General features: G+C 26.7%; 3 protein-coding genes across 3 annotated transcripts; 1 reads left to right on the top strand and 2 right to left on the bottom strand.

Annotated features, from left to right (window-relative positions):
- Positions 1-5,584: 5,584 nt before the first annotated feature.
- Positions 5,585-9,563, bottom strand: LOC114122297 (U11/U12 small nuclear ribonucleoprotein 48 kDa protein-like). Its single transcript, XM_027984914.2, has 7 exons — positions 9,255-9,563; positions 9,025-9,188; positions 8,053-8,218; positions 7,682-7,741; positions 7,053-7,200; positions 6,843-6,978; positions 5,585-6,786 (listed from the first exon to the last, which is right to left on the bottom strand). The coding sequence occupies exons 2-7, from the start codon at positions 9,160-9,162 to the stop codon at positions 6,025-6,027; spliced, it is 1,410 nt and encodes a 469-aa protein (XP_027840715.1). The 5' UTR covers positions 9,163-9,188; positions 9,255-9,563; the 3' UTR covers positions 5,585-6,024.
- Positions 9,564-9,725: 162 nt separating this feature from the next.
- LOC114122298 (replication factor C subunit 2) lies at positions 9,726-12,270 on the top strand. The gene is made up of 7 exons (XM_027984915.2): positions 9,726-10,367; positions 10,454-10,565; positions 10,663-10,871; positions 10,948-11,143; positions 11,226-11,435; positions 11,520-11,633; positions 12,021-12,270. Exons 1-7 carry the CDS (start codon positions 10,225-10,227, stop codon positions 12,126-12,128), a joined length of 1,092 nt encoding a protein of 363 aa, XP_027840716.1. The 5' UTR covers positions 9,726-10,224; the 3' UTR covers positions 12,129-12,270.
- Positions 12,271-13,329: 1,059 nt separating this feature from the next.
- On the bottom strand, positions 13,330-16,217 carry LOC114122308 (protein CNPPD1). Its single transcript, XM_027984927.2, has 6 exons — positions 15,823-16,217; positions 15,634-15,751; positions 15,105-15,304; positions 14,891-15,019; positions 14,497-14,643; positions 13,330-14,428 (listed from the first exon to the last, which is right to left on the bottom strand). The coding sequence occupies exons 1-6, from the start codon at positions 15,880-15,882 to the stop codon at positions 14,015-14,017; spliced, it is 1,068 nt and encodes a 355-aa protein (XP_027840728.2). The 5' UTR covers positions 15,883-16,217; the 3' UTR covers positions 13,330-14,014.
- Between the last annotated feature and the right edge of the window lie 2,067 nt (positions 16,218-18,284).

The raw sequence follows: 18,284 nt of genomic DNA, 5'->3' as shown, positions 1-18,284 counted from the left end.
AAAATAATCTGTTTGAGTACTTATTGCCTACCTATTGAATATTATAGTATTTATGCTATACGCTCAACAATTTTTACAGATCATACAATGTTGATACTATAGATAGATTAATATTAATTACTAAAATGTTCAAATTATTTATACTCCATATTTTCCAAACCTATCATCGTGGACATATTATTATTCTTAACATCTACATAAATTAAAGAGCTCAAAAACTACTCATTTAAATTTCACTTTAGAGACATCAATATTTTTAAAAAGTCATACCTGATTAACAATAATTTATTAGAAAAATTGATTCTGATTAGGAAATGAAATCCCCACATGGCATTTCTAATCTAAGTATTCAGAAAACATCATAAGTATTCCAAAAATCAGAATCGAATTAATTCATTATTTAAGTTAAAAATGAGACTGAGTATGCTAAGTGAATTACTCTGTATATATATAAATATATATTATATATATTGCCCATTGATCATACAATAAATAAGCAGGTATATATGAGTGTAATTAACCGTTATGTACATAAACATCAACTCTGGTGTTTATATTTTTTTTAATACACAGTACACATAATCAATTATATGTGTAATACCGATAAAACACAATAATGTACAATGCACGATGATTAACACACATTTAGTAGTTGACTTTCTTCCTTCGTTTCACTTATTGTCGATTTCAATTATACACGTATTCAGGAGTAGAACATTTTTGATTTTTCTGTACACTTTTCGATGTTGATACTTATAATTATGTAATACATTTTTGTTATTATTAATTGTTTAAAGTTTGACGGATAGTGTACATACATACTTGAACTATAGCAAAAGTGTCACCTGAAAAGGAAAGATATCCAGTTAAAACCATGGTTCACATTGGTACAGCATTATTTAAATCCCAAAACTGTCAAAATTGTAGTGGCATAAGTAAATTAAATCAGTTCAAACCAAATAAATAAAAATGATTGATTTAAAATCCCGAAATTCGACTCGGAAAATGTGTGTAGTCAGTTAAATGGAGCACTCTGTATACGGTACAGGTGGCACGGTGACAATTGTCGTCGCGGTAGTCTCCGATGTATAATATACATTATATTTATACCTATACGACTGTACCGATTACCGACACAATTGATAAGAACACCCATGCCCTGCATGTTTCCACTCTATTGGTTTATATTGTGCTATAATAGTGTAACAGTACATACTATTGCAGTATTGCGGTTATTCGATAAAAATCAAAAAAGTACTAAAATAATCTTTTTTTATTATTATTATTTTTTTTCATTGAGTTTTTCACTTTAAATATTTAAAAAAAATTCTTACCTATGTATAATGGAGTTGCAATTAAAAATAATTAATATACCATATGCCAGTGGCGTAACTGAGGGCCCGCAGACTTCGCGTTGCGGAGGGACCCATGGTAATTTGGGGCCTTTGGTTATAGGGTTATATTTAGTATAACAATATACATATTAGGGGCCCATTTTTAACATTTTTTTTTATTTTTTCGGCTGGGCCAAAATGTTTTTGTTACGCCTCTGCCATATCGTAGTGCGTAAGACGCATCCATTAAGTAACACGAATATATTTCATATTAAAATATTATAGTATAAACTCTATTCGGTCAGTGGTCACATTTCACAATTTCCAATTCCGACTCTACGTGCTTACAGCTTACATAATTCACACTGGCTCAAATTTTCAATTTTGTCCGTACAGTCAGTGTCTTATCGTTAATAATTAAAACGGTAGGTATACCTCTAAATTATATATTATGAAAATCTAAAATAGCCAATAGGTAGGTACTAATATATTATTGATATTATATTTATGTTAAAATGTTATGGATCATACGAATCCATAATATATATCATTATGACATTACCCAACTATGTATAATAATAAAAAACTAAAATTATTGTATTTTATCAAGATAAAATAATACGATGTATTTAGTATAAATAGCTCTTTATTTTCTAAACTGTTTGTAACCAGTAAGTCATTGATAAAATATTGTGCTGATCGAATTATTTATTGTTATCGGGAAAATGAATATTGAATTTTGACCGATAATTATACTATTAATTACGCAACTGTCATAAAAATATATTATACATTCTAACGATCGAAATCGAATATTAGTGTAGTCCGTAGGCTTTTTATTTGTATATTAAAAAGTCTGCAGGCTGATCTAACCTGATGATTTATGGGAGTGACCGAGTCTTTAGGTGTAAACCGGATGTAATATATTAAATACGTTTAATCGAGAACAATAATTTATATGTTTTGAACACGCCAACCGTTAATGAATATGATTGATAAGAAATTAACTATTTAAGACGTAATAGTGACAATCATGGGAAAACACAACTAGGGTCTGAGCGTCGATAAGTTTTTATTTTTAACACCATTTTAATACTCACCTATTTGAAATTTAGAATTAAATGTGAATGTATTAAGTTCACAAGAGACACACGCGCAAGGATAAAGTAAGGCTGCAAATAAAAATGTTCTAGATGGCATATTATGTATGTATAATTATCAGTCCGACCCAAGTTTGGTAAAGCAAGTCTATATTATACTCTTTTTCGTTATCATTTTTTTAAAATTCAAATAAATTTCCCGTCAAAATTAATACATGCGATAGTGTCTTAACCATAAAATATTATTCTATACATTTAAGTTATGTTTCGAATTCTATATTTGAACTAATACTCTTTATAAATACCTAGTTTACTTGAAATTTTGTAATAATCCGCTAAATTTAATTATCTATACAACAATCTTCAAAATTATTTTTGTAAATATTGTATTCATATCCATAGAACTATCATATTATAAGAAACAAAATACAGTGTACTTTCAATTATCCGTAGTCTTTCACAGAAATCTTTTGCTTATAAATCATTTTCCATTTTTCATTACACGTCTGTATCTTTTATTTTTTATTAAACAATTTAAAATATTTTCGTAATATTAAATGAATTTTTAAATGAAAATAAAACATTCTCTAATTTAATTTTTCTTAAATACTATTTAAAATTACATGATTTATTTTTTTTAAATAATACATAAATGTATTCATAACATTTTCCTTTGAATTTGAATTTTGCTGATTATTCGCGGAATTCGTTTATCCGTGGATGCCAAGCCACCCTATTCCGCAAATAATCGAGAGTACGCTGTAATTATTTACGGTAAATATACACACACTATAAGCTACTGAAGACAACTATAATAACTCGCCGGCTACGACCATCAAGTCAGTTAACAAATTCTTTATATAATATTATTTTTTTTAAAAGAGATTTTCCTTTGATATACGTTTCGTACTATAACAAAGTTTTCACTAAAAAAAAAATAGAAAAGTGGATAACTTGACTGTACATTAGGTGTCAAATGGATCACTATTTTGGGTGTATTAAATTTGAATTCAACGATGTATCACTGTCTAGGAAAAAAGATTCTGAGAAAATACCGTCTGTCAATGTCAGTTGTATCAGATTTCATTATAAGTACATTTTATGATATATTTAAATAATTTATTTTACCTTTAGTATTACGGTAGATTAATCTAATTTGTTGCCGAAAATATTACATATATTATATTATATTATTAATATTTAATAATATATACTATTCATACCATATTATATCAACTTATATAACTCAAATTTAATGACATGTGTCTGTAAATACCGTAAAACAAACAAAAGTATGTTCATATAGTATAAATAAATAAATAAATAACATATTAAAATTCATGATGATATAATATAAGTAAAAGTTTTAAGTTCCCGAGAATATTTTTAAATTAAAACATAGTAATTTATAGTTTACAAAAGTAATTTTGTCTAATTTTGAGCCTAAAATGTTATAAAAAATAATTGTCTGTATATTTTTTTTTTAATTTTATTGTTTCATTATGAACACGTATCACTTGTGAGTTTATCACCAATAACTTAAGATTAAACATGTATTAAATTGATTCCTGTGTACTAGTAGAACCTCCAACGACGGACACAAAAATGGAACTAACAGGTGACACTACCGCAGAGACGGTCGTACGCGAACCCACAGTTGACAATAAGGAATTGTCCGTTATTTTCGTATGTACCGAAGCGACGGCGATACGTGTCTCCGTGTACGTACAATCGCAGAATAATAGACACCGGTTCCTGTTGGCATTCCAGAGTAGTCTCCGGAAGGTCTTTAGAACCATATTTTACGGTTGTATAACGCCGTCCTACCAGCCGCAGCATTTCCGGTTAAATATAACCCATAGCATATATCCAAAATCAGGTTATTTTTAAAAATCAAAACATTTCATCGACAACTTATCGTGTAATCGTCACAAAAAACACATCGTAGTAAAATCAATAAATTCGTCTCTTTGATCAGTATCTAAAAGTACATCATTAAAAATTTGAAAAATTTACCCAAGTATAGGTAGTAACAGCAAATAAAACACGTTAAAGTTGAATGAATAGTACAAGTAAGTTTATTTAAAATATTTTTTATAGATACTTACTTAATTTCCAGTTACCTACAAAATGTAATTCAGTAGAATATAATTGAATTTAGTATACTCGTAATAAATACATTTAATTCTCATTTTACTTCCTAAGGCACACATTCATTATTATAACGAGTAATGAGATACCAGAAAAATGGACCCACGACGGCAGCATAGCTAAATTGCCTACTTAGAACGCCGTGTTATCATAATTTTAGTATAAAAACACATTATAACATTATAATAATATATTAGGTGACAAATTTAAATACGATATTACTAAAAAGTTCAATGATACAATATATATATTTTTTAATTACAGTAGAAAACAAATTTTATAATTAAAAAGAAATGTTTTCTTTTACCTGAGAACTTAATCTTAATTTATTTTCTTCAAATAAACAATGATGGTTTTTATCAATACTAGAAATATTTTTAATTAAAGTCAATAGTAAAAACACAAAAAGTTAATTGGCTATCTGATTGTCAATAAATCAAAATATATATGTTAACTATTACCTTTTTTTTTTTTTGCAGTTTATAACCGACGACCGGGAGGGGACTGCTTTCGCATTACTTCCTCCCGGAAATTAACTATTACCTAAACAATATTACTATTATTTAATTTTTTTTAAATATGAAACTTATTTTTAATTTTTGTTATCAATATAGATGTGTAACATGTAATTTATGTTAATTATAGTATAAAAAAAAAAGTTAATAAGGTATGGCGTATACTTAAGTTTCCTTAATGAATTAGTATTAAAATATCATATTTTTATATTATAATAGAATGTTATCTATATTAACAAATCCATGACAATAGAATATTTATAAATATATTTTATAAATTGTAAATATTAAAATAAATAAGTTACTATTGTTTATATATTATATTCATATAGTTTTTACTCTTTATATCACTATAATATTATATTATTGGTCCTAAATAGTTGCATAATTAGGTAAAATTTACCTAAATCATAGTTGAATTTATCACATCTATTAATATAGAATTCTAATACCTGAATGTGCCCAAGAAAAAAATATTAAACCATTGTGTAAAAAACAATTTTATTAAAATTTTACATTTAGTTTATGTATAAACTGTATTTGAAATAAAAAAATACCAAGTCTAATAGTTGTATACAACATGACATATTTCAATTATACGTTTGTTTCTAAGAAAATACAATATACTATACTAATACAGTTCAACATTTAAATTATTAATTATTCACTTAAAAAATTATAAATTTTCGAGTTCAAAAAAGTTTTAACAATTCAAAATTTTAAGGAAACCCTATCTTTTATTGTCAAATTTCAATAACAGTTTTTTTTAAAACTATAATAAATAATTATTGATCTAACTTTCAATCAACAAAAAATGATTAATGACAATAAAACCAAAAATGTTAACCGTAGAAATTTACGACTTTTAGACTTGGGATGGATTTCATTATCATTTAATATTTTGTCTTTAACGTTTTCACATACTTAAATATCGCTTTTTTTATTTTTATGAGATTTTCTAGGACTTTTAGAACGATTTTTCTTACTTTTATGCTTTTTATTCTTTTTATGGGTATGACTTGATATTGTAGAGTCTTTTTCATTTTCTAACTTATTATAATTTGTAAGACTCTTAGAACATTTAACCTTTTCAAGTTCTTTTGACTTAGACCTTGTTTTACGCTTCTTAAATCTCTTGTGAGTACTTTCAGAAGATATTGATCGACTTCTTCGCATTCTAGGCTCGCTTTCTTTAGATTTTGATCGAGTTTTATGTTTTCTAGATCTTGATCTTTTATGTTTACTTTTTATATAAGCACTTTCTTTGGATTTAGAACGAATTTTAGGTCTCTTGAATTTGGTTTCTGTACATGATGAGCGAGACCTAGATCTCCGAGATCTTTTTAATTTTAACTCATCAATTGATGTTTTTCTTTCTCTTGATCTAGATTTACTTTTTCTTGATCTTTTAAAACCAGTTTTATCTTCACAATGAATTTTAGATGTAGAAACTTCTTGATGTGAACTCTCGCTCTTTTTTTGATAATACTCATACAATTTAGATTCCTCTATCTCAATATTAAGCCAGCGAGTGTGTGGATTACCATCATACGTTTTAATACCTTCATACTCAAAACGGTGATATGGTGTAGTTTCTGTAACTGTATTTGAAGTTTGAACATCCGCCGATTCATCTTCTGAATGTGACAAAGTATTTGTTAATCCTTCAACTACTTCTCTTAAAACCTAAATAACCAAAATAATAAATTATAATGCCAATACCTCGGATATATTTAACTTACTTCTATATAAGATTTTCTATCTGTGTGAACTCTTTTTCCTCGATAAGCAGTTCTCCTGCGTTTTAAGTCTCTTTGCTCTTGTAAAAGCTCAAGCTCAGTTTTAGGTCTATCATCAGTTTTATTGAAAAAATCCACACTAAAATTAAAATGAATAATAATTTATTTAAAAAATTATTGAAAAATAATTTAAGTATTTTATTCAAAAATTACCCTGTTAAATCATTTTTGACATCCTTGTAATTAGGTGGTTTGGTGTATTTTACAGCACTATCATATAATATTCTTCTCTCGTCAGGAGTAAAATCACAGACATAGCGTTCTATGCTTTGGGAAACTTCTCTAGGCTTAAGGTTAATATCTAAAATAAAAATATGACATTTTTTATGAACATTTTGTACTTTTTGTAGATGAAATGTAAATAATATTTGCAGCAAAAATAAACATGAATAAAAAATAGCTAATAAATAAATATTTTTTATAAGAGGTTTATTTACCTCAATTATAAAAAGATGTATAATAATTTTCTTCAAGCAAGATATAAATCCAAATTTTTGTCAAATTTAAAAAAAAAGAACAAATATTTGAAAAACTGTTGAAATTAGTAGGTACAATTTCATAATTGGAGTAATAAAAAAACATTATAATAATAATTATCATCAAATAGAATAGTTAAAAAAGGATATATTTTTTTTTTTTTTGTAATGTACAATGAAATACTGTAAAATATCTTGTACCAAACATTCTTTAATCATATCTGAAAAACATTCATTAGCTTTATAAAAATGATTTTATTGATGTACTCAATAAATAATATTAATTTATTTTTTATTTTTACTAACTTAAGGTTGAATTTGATTCGTCATAGGCAGTTTTCAAAATATGCATTTGAGTAATTTCATCTGTAACAGGTTATAATAATAAATTTCTTAATAAGTATAACAAAATTAAATTATAAAATAATCAACTCCTTAAATTATATAATTATTATATTATTATATTATTGAATTCATAAGAACATCAATGTCAACGCAACTATGCCAAAGAAAAGAAGTATTTTTTCACATTTCAAGTGAATAAAGAATACAAAAATTTGAAAATTTATCGTAAAAAGTACAAGATTTATTTTTTAAAGCATAAATTCATAATGACATTAATTTATGTAATCAATAAGTATTAAAAAAAATGTGTATATATATAATAATAAACATACCAATTGTCACTGTCTGGGACAACAGTGTTGACAAATTATAAGAAGGATAAAATGAATGAGATGAATCATATCCATTTTTTTTCAATATACATTTTTGACAATGAACCTCGAGTTTGGATGGTGACATTCTGTGTTCACTATTTATTGGACACTTCACAAGATTATCCTGAAAATAAATTAAGCAAATATTAATAAAGTTAAAACACAAAAATGTATAACAGCGTAGAATGAATTTTTTACACTTTTAAAACAGACAACACATGTAGGTATAATTTATAAGTGTGTATGGAGGGTACAAGGTATTTAGGTATACCTGGGCACCTCCAAAATATTTTGTAGTTGAGGCTCTAAAATTGAAATCATAGAATAAGGGTTCTTTATTAAAACTAATGTTGATTAAATAAAATGTAATTTTTTCTTAAACATGTGGTAGATTCTAAAATATTTTTAATTTACGAGGAAAAACTTATTATGATAAACAGCTGAATGTAATAGAAAAATAAAAATCATAAACAAAAAAAAGGACAAAAAATGAAACTATCATAGAAATTTATATTAAATTTAAGGAAAAATATAAAGAAAAGGGCTCAAAAACCGTAGACATCCCTGAAATTAAAATTGCACGCCTATAGAGGATATAATAAAATATAATAATAAGCATATTATTAGGTAATTATTTATGTTTTGGAGTCTTAATGTATTTTTTTCAATCTCTAGGTTGGAGGGAAAAGTTAAGGAAACACTATTCTAAAATAATCTTATACAAGTATACTATTAAAGACTTTTAATCTTTGAGTACTAACACAAATGGTAATTACTCATTAATTATTTAAAAAAAAAATTTAAATAGTCAATACAACCGTTGGAATTTTATAATTTACTTTTCAAACATATTCTGTACAAATATTATATTGAACTATAACTATTCATCAGAACAATAGATTAGTGATTAGTACAATATTGAATATTTACTTTAATTGGTGTTTTATCCAATGTCCAACCAACTTTTTCGACAAAACACTTAAGCGTGTTTTCTGTGTCTTCAATATAGTTATCAAATTGTTTCAATGTCTCTTTTCTGTTAAGTAACTCTTCCGTTGATAAATCCATTTTCACTCTTCCTAACAGTTAAACACCTAATTATCATCATACAACATTAATTGACATCAATAGTATAGGATAATAATATTATTAAGGTGTACTTATGATATTTTTTCAAGTTCAGGAACCGGTTGTTACATTCATCACAAGTTACGAGGAGGTACCCAAACAAAATACTTGGATCATTTGGATCTGACTTGTTGATAGTTTATAAAATACAATATCATTTGTTCATAACAAATAAATAATAATAGTAAAACTATTAAATATTCAATTTGTTAAAAACATGAATTCGTCAGTTAGTCACTACGCCAAATTGTAATAATATTGTAGGTATTATTATTTATTTATTTTTTTTATAATATTATTGTTGTAAACTTGTAAACTTATAACACTTACTATATAATCAAATTTACGCTATAAAGGTAAATACGACAGATTATATAATCTGTGCTGCTGCCAGCGCACATGGTGGTTTAACAACGGACTAGATAAAATATTAAAACGTGTGTGTTGTAAGCACGAAATGCTAGGGCACGAATGCACGATTAAAGATACTTTTAGGTATTACAAATGTATGATTTCCTACTCGTGTGTGCAAACTTATTTACTGTCTATAAATTATAAATATTACTTATTAAACAAATTGTATAGATTGTAATTTAGAATAAATTGGCTTTATTTTAAGAAAAAATACCTAAATTACTTTTTTAAACAAAAAAATATTGTATTATAGATAATATTATCTTCCCGCCCTTTTAAACAAATAAGTCAAAAACTCAAAACATCACATATTTCTAAGCCGGCCCACAACCACTACCACAGTAGTTGTCCAGTGTCCACATGCTGATTACTGACAATTGACGTGCGAAACCCTACATAAAATTGTTATACCTAATTCAAAATTAATTTTTTCAAGTTTGAGTAGTTTGACTCAAAACATAAATTGGTCGTTGAGGACAAACTTAAATTAAATCGTATTTTGCTTATAAAATACTCATAGTTTAATATTGAGTGTACATATACTCGAGGTCGTTTATTTAAATTTATTATTTGAAACAAAACTTTATAATGGAAGTCGATAACACAGAAGAAACTGCCTCAACTACGACCGTAATAGATCCCATGGAAGGATCGTCGACCAGCAAAAACGACGAAGGTACTACCATAACTCCTCAAACAAAAACTGTTAAAAGTGACTTAAATATGCCATGGTAACTACATTAATATTATAACTACTGACAAAATCTAGTTTCTATCTATATTTCACATATTTTTTTTACTTTTATATGATATTTAGGATTGAAAAATATCGTCCAAAATCATTTTCAGACATTGTGGGAAATGAAGAAACCGTCTTGCGACTAGAAAAGTTTTCTTCGTGCGGAAACGTACCAAACATAATTATTGCTGTAAGTTTGCGAAATATTTAACATTTTTCTTTTTTCTTATTTTAATATATTCCAACTGTAGGGGCAAATTTTGTTAATTTTGATACATGATTTATAGGGTCCTCCTGGTGTTGGTAAAACAACAACGATATTGGCTCTGGCTAGAATACTTCTCGGTAGTGCATTTAAAGAAGCTGTATTAGAGTTAAATGCGTCCAGTGACCGTGGTATTGAAACTGTAAGAAATAAAATCAAAATGTTTGCCCAACAAAAAGTTACATTGCCTCCTGGTAGACATAAAATAATTATTTTGGACGAAGCCGACAGGTAACTTAATACTTAGTGAAGATATTATTTGTCCATTGATTATCTCTATTAGTATCATAATATTATCTGTTTTTAGTATGACTGATGGAGCTCAACAAGCACTTAGACGTACTATGGAATTATGGAGTAATACAACAAGGTTTGCACTAGCCTGTAACAATAGTGACAAAATTATTGAAGCAATTCAGTCACGTTGTGCCATGTTACGGTATGGAAAGCTTTCTGATCAAGAAGTTATGACACAGATTCTTAAAGTTTGCAAATCTGAAGAAGTAATATATTAAGCATTATGCTTAATGTCATCAATTTTAACCATAAGTCGGTTTATATATATATGTTGTAATCTGCCTATAGGTATCGTTCAGTTCCGACGGTTTAGAAGCTGTTGTATTTACTGCCCAAGGTGACATGCGACAAGCATTGAACAACTTGCAATCAACATGGAATGGTTTTAGACACGTCGATAGCGCAAATGTATTTAAAGTGTGTGATGAGCCACATCCCCTACTTGTCAAAGAAATGTTATTGGAATGTGCTGACCAAAATATCTCAAAGGCGTACAAAGTAAGATAAACATTATTTAAATATTACTAAATTAAGATTCTTAACGTCTAATTAATTTGATATTATTTATTTTCCATATTATAGATAATGGCCCATTTATGGAAACTTGGTTATGCCCCTGAAGACATTATTACCAACATATTTAGAGTTGCTAAACATTTAGAAATCAAGGAATCTCTGAAATTAAAATTTATACAGGTAATAGGATTTATTCTACATTGATCACGTTTTTACTAGTAATAATAAAAAAAAAACATTTGATAATTAATTATATTATTATATTGCAATTGAGTAGTTTAAAACAATGCCAACACTAAAAATCATATTATTCTCCAATTGGTATATTTAAAATTGTATATTGTTCTTATAATTATGAAAGTATTTGAATTAATTAAAATCCTATTTATGTTCTAGTTATGTGTTAGTTAACTGATAAATTTATTTTTGTGTTAAAAAATATTTATAATTTTAATATTAATATGTCTAAGTGAATTTAGTTTTTGAACTGTTGAACAATTTTTATCATAAAGTTCTTTAACTCATAGTTTAAATATCTAATATTTATAAAAATTATTCATATTTCAGGAGATTGGAATGGTTCACATTAGGATTGTTGAAGGAATGAATTCACTACTTCAACTATCAGGATTATTAGCTAAGTTATGTACAGCAGCAGCCATAACAGTAAATTAAATTAGTGAAAATTTGTAATAACATACATTTAATTATTTTTCTAATATCAATTTTCTAATCATTATTTCTGTATAATATTAATAAAGACGATGTAACTAAGAAATGTTAAATTATTAATTAAAACATTTTTTTATTATTATTATTATTATTATAGCAATTAAAATGTTACATCAATGTATATATAAAATTTGTTAATTTTAAATTAAATTATTAATTGTATTCATAAATGACATAAACCAATCATTTTTGGTGTAATGGTAGCAAAAGTTTGAAAAGTTGAAAGATTTGGTGTAAACACATGGTGCAAAAGACAACTTCTATTAATTCATAATTAACCCTTACCATCTATTTGAATTAAATAATATTCCTTATAACTCAAAAATGTTAACACTTTTTGACAATAAGTATACATTTTTTCTAAGATAATTTTTAATTTAGTGCAGGGGTCTCCAACCTTTTTTTAACGGTGGGCTAAATCTAAAAAATATTTTTTCACTGCAGGCCAACATTTTTTAAAGAATAAAGAGATAATACTATTGAAGAATAGATAATACATACTAATATATTATTATCAAAACACAAATTAGTTTGGCGGGCCGGTTCATAAACGCTGGCTCGCTAGATCTTGCTCGCGGGCCGTAAGTTTGAGATATCTAATTTAGAGAATAAAAAAAGGGGGAGAGCAATAACTTGATATGAGATTTAAAGATATAATTGTCCTTGAATGTAGCATATACTACTCACCATTGATATATTATATAGACTGGTTTTCTCAGTTTTCTGCTTGCTATAAAAGTATATTAATTAAATATTTTTACTTATCAATTTTAAGAATAAGCATACTAAGAACCTTTATTTTAATATATTCACTACAAACTAATTACATTTATAGTGAGACCTTAGTTAACTTTATTCTATTTAATAATAACATTATAATAACTTATTACAACGTTATTATTACTAATAAATATAATCAATTTAATATTTACAAAAGTTTTGACTATTAAGTATTAAAATATATACTTGTTTAATGTGAAACTTGAATTTAGTTATATTTAATTTTACTTAAACACTGTATTGATATTCACATCAATTTTAACTTGAGAAGCAATGAGTTTAACAATGTTAAAATCTCAAAAATGTTAAATTTCAAAATTTTATGCAACCTACTTTAGGAATTTTGAAAAAAAAAAAACAAAAACCAAGTTTGATTGTTTTAATAAAATTATAGATTTTTAATTGTTTGTATCTTATCTTAATACTGATAAAATAATGTTTTACACTATATACACAAATATACTGCTTAATTATTTTAATTTTTATATGATATATTAATATACCATAAATCAATTTTTTCTTGTTATAACAATCACAATCTTTTTGAATTTTAACAGTCCAGATATAAAAATGATTATTAAAAATGAAAGTCATTTATGACCTAAATTACAAATGTATTAATTTTAATATTTTTTCAGCCTTTTAAATTTTAATTAATTCATCAATAGCACAATAACTTATTTTTTGTAGTAAGTATTTAATAATCAGAATATTGAACTAAAAAATAAATTTAACTTTAAATCATATATGATTAACTTATTACTCATAAATTAAAAAAATATATTTTATAAATACATTTGATATTTAAATTTTATCCTTCTGATCATTAAAAATAAATCCTCATTAATTAAAAAAAAAAAAAATATATATAATTTTTGTACCTTATACTTTTATAAAAGCTATTATAATTACAAATTATTTATGATATATTCTAATATAAACGTATGTTTTTGAATTTCTTGTTGTAGCAAACACATGTAAAAAAACTGATGAATAGCACAAAATATTAATTTTAAGTAAATTGAGAAACCACAAAAGTAAAGTTAATTTCAATATGTATAATTTAGGGTTGTTAAATAATTAAAAAACATGATACTTTTGAAATCTGTAATATTTCGAAATTGGTTTTTGTTGGGTTTACTAAAGGTAGTTTGAAATTGTTGACGATCATCATTAGATACACATATGTTCATTAGTAACAAATGGTCTAACAACTGTAGTAATTTAGATGAAGGCCATTCTTTAGAAATATCTTTCACATTTTCTGAGTTTACTATGTTATTTGTTTGGATAGAGGGAATTGTTGGGTAATTTGGATCAGACTCAATTCGTTCATACAATTCTTGAACCAATTTTTGATTTCCAGAGTTAAGTTGCATAGTAGTTGCAGTAACCACAGTGATAACAGTTGACATAGCGATCATATGTTTCATTTTCTGACGTACAATTTTCTTTCGGTACAACTAGTAATGAATAATATAACAAATAAATAAATGCAATGGATTTAAATTTAAAATATCTTTCTACTAACCTTTCTTATTTTTTGCACAACTGATGAGATCAATAGGAACATTTTCAACAGTACACAGTTGGATTTCTTGATATCACCATAGAGTTGATTAACTATTTCTTTATGTCTATTTGTAAACTCTTCATCACTTATGAAAAATTCCCAATTCTAAATATTTTTTAAAAAAAAAATAGATTAATTGTTTGCTAACGATATTGAGCTTTATGGACTACCTAAATTGTAATTACTAAATAAATGAGATTTAATATTTTTTATGTATATAATACAAAATGTTTAATGTATTTTTAAAATATTCACTTATAACAATATTACAGCATTCCAATTTAAAATTAATTGTACAGTGTACAGGTAAGATTAGTATCAATTTGAGATTTTTATTAGTTAAAAGTCTTACCATAGCTGATAAATAATCTTTTTCCATTTGATTGATAGTTTTTAGACTAATACCATAAGCTATAGCCCACTCACTATTTATTGCCGAATCTAGTTCACCATCGTCATGAAGATATTTACTTGCAACCAACTAAAAATAACATTCAATTTTTTTATAATGTAATTAATTATTTTATAATGAACAATAATTATTTAATGATTATTGTTTAATTTACCAAAGATATCAGGAATAATTCAGATGAGTTAATAGATTTCAAATAGTTAGGATTTGATGCTTTAAGTCGTTCAAAATACATTATAGCCAATACAAATGAACATGTATAAACATATGGTGATTCATCTTCACCATCAGTGTAATAATCAAAATCTTCAAATTTTGATATCAATTTCCCTGTTTTAAGTTCCTGAGCTAATTCTATAAATAAACAAAGTAAAATATAAAACAATTTAATATTGTTAAGAAGTACATATTTTTATTACATTATTCTATGAAATAATATAAAATAAAATCTCTCACAGGGATAGGTCAGAAACAAAAATGTCTTTACATTCAAACATCCAATCTTACTTAATGTATTAATATATAAAAAATCAAAATTCAGAAATTAAAGAATTAAATATATAATAATATTTTGATACTGTTAATAGTTGATATCCTAAATTTTATACACATATAATAATACAATGTACCTACATTGTATAATAGTACAATAAAATATTATGATCAAATAATTTATGTCATACCAGATAATGGAAGACGTCCTAAAGTGGAGTTAAGCGGGAGTCTATTGAAGCTGTCGCAACAAAGTGCCGAAGTTAACTTTGATAGAAACAAATCATGGTCCTGTTCGTTGTCCAACTTCTGAAACGTTAAAGAAAATGTAAGACGTAAAACTTAGTAATATAAATCTGTCAGGACAGATGAGGACTTGCCTTAGCGTTTGGAAGTTTCATTCTATTACGAGTTTTCAAACAGTACTTCGACGACGTCATGTTCTCGTTATGTCTTCAGAAAAAGGTTTGATGATAAATATTCACCACTGTATTATGACCGACTATCGAATTAAACTATAACTGCCAACCTCGACGTTTACGGCAAAAGTAGGTCGTATTGAACGAAGATCAGCATCAGCGATAGAGAAAAAAAATTCAAAATAATATTATTATCATAGGACTGTACGCCTAAAAGTAAACAAATGTTTATCGTTGATCAACAATTTGTTGCTGTGGAATTCCTTTTCGAGCCCAACGAAAGGTTTTCTTTATCACGCGCCTATATAACCTATATAGTATATGACGAGAGGATCCTATAGGTATGCATGATATTATGATAATCACATCGCCATTCGCCACACCAAGGTGTATTTAGAATTGTGGCGGCATCTAGTCGACGATATAAATAACGTTAAAAATATTAACTACAGATTTATATACTGTTCTGTAAAACTATATAGTCCATAAACTAAAAGGTGTATCAGACTCTACTTTTCGCTTCTTGTAGGCACACAGTAGCGGCTATCTCAAAAAATTGTACAGATGCTCACTTAAAAAACCTAGTACAGACAGACAATACCCCCTAACAATATTTAAAGTTTAATTAATTTTGTTTGAGTTTTTGTCGTATGATTTTCTGTAATAATAAAAATAAACGAGTATAAATAAATTTATTTAAAAATGCTGTTCAAAATTTAAAATTTAATTATTGATTTTTCTTTCGTAATAGTAAAACATCCTAAATGGGTACAAACCAGGGAGGAATATACAATCTTCAAGAGAATAAGATCCATACATGAGCCAGTGAGCTTAATAATATGCCCAAATAACGCATAGCTTTATTTTTAATCATCTCTGCAGAGGCATCATTTGCAGTACGCAAGGTATACATTTGCGTACCTAAAATTCTAAATTGTAATTTTTGGCCAGCAAGGCACATGCACATGGCCCGCTCGGCCACATCACAAAAACAAAATAAAAATTATATTTATATAATTATATATTAAAATAATAAATTAATATGTACCTACCTAAATATTATGAAAGTTGATAATTAATTGATTGATCACGTCTTTTAGTCTTTATAATCACAAACAACCGTTGTATGATTATTACTAGTAACCACAAATTTTACTGATTTATTCTGTGCATATCTATTGTATTGCTTTATATTGTTAATTATTTTTATTTAATTTGACTGTTGAAGTTTCAATTTGTATTAAATTTAGAAATTTTTAGCTTTTGCACTACTTACTGCTTGCATTATGTCATTTTACTTTATTTTAATTGTGTTAATAATAATTATTATACTACTATAATATTAATAATGTCAAATATGTCAAGAAAAAAATAAATAGTGGCCTGCTCAACATTTATGCGTACCAAAAAAAACATTGAAATGACACCCCTGCCTCTCTGTGTGAGGAGAAAAATTTAATTTAGAATCGAAAATAGTGTCTAAATTCTTAAATTAATTGCAAAAAAAAGCTTGATATAAAAGCAATAAAAAAAAAATAATAATAAAAACTGCACGACGGTGAGTGATGACTGTGATGTATATCGAAGCAGGAGTTGCCCATTTAAACTGTGTAAATTACAGACAAATTTGTTAAATGACATAAGTAATTTTCCAATACATCAATTAACTCATAGTAAATTCTCTAACAACAGAAATAGTGTGTAAAATGTGCTTTTGTACAAATCATCAAAATGGTACGTTTAGAAAGTAATAGTTATAAATGAAAATGAGTGAACTTTTTAATGGAAATTTATATTAAATTCAGAATCATTTAAATCTAAAATCACGGTATCCGTTTCTAGCGTCGTCGTTGCCATAGATAATAATAATTCTTTATTAATAATATAATAATATGATTCTTCACCACGAAAGTAAATTATTAATAACAATCGTTAACACATGTTTTTTTTTTTAATCTGGCCACAAAATCGAGTAACTACGAAACGATAAACAGCATTTATCAACACTGTATTGGGTATAAGTACCGGTCCGTTTTCTAAAACTGATCAGTCTTGTTCGAACACTCAAGCCTTCAACATCTAGAAGAAAAAAACAGCCTGCAAGAAGGATCGAAGTGAAGAAACCGACGAGCAGAACGAATTCCGAACACCGAAGTCAAACTGACGGCATACCCTCGGCGAGCACCTCTCAGGGTTAGTAATCGACTATCGGTATCGATCCTGGCCAGACGGTCCGTGGTCCGACGAACACCCTCGACGTGCCGTCGAACGGTGCCGCAGTCCCTGTGAAACAGGCATCCGCGATACGTCCGACATCTCTGCAGTGAAGCCGACTTTGGAAGAGTTACTACGACGATCTGACCAGCGACAAGTCCCAGCGCCGCAGGACGAAGACAAGGTAAGTATGAGTGGAATATGGCTCC

Source organism: Aphis gossypii, chromosome 1, assembly GCF_020184175.1.
Source record: "Aphis gossypii isolate Hap1 chromosome 1, ASM2018417v2, whole genome shotgun sequence".
Classification (NCBI taxonomy): Eukaryota; Metazoa; Arthropoda; class Insecta; order Hemiptera; family Aphididae; genus Aphis; species Aphis gossypii.
Note: the sequence above shows the minus strand (reverse complement) of the source record. Positions and strands in the feature narration are given on the sequence as shown.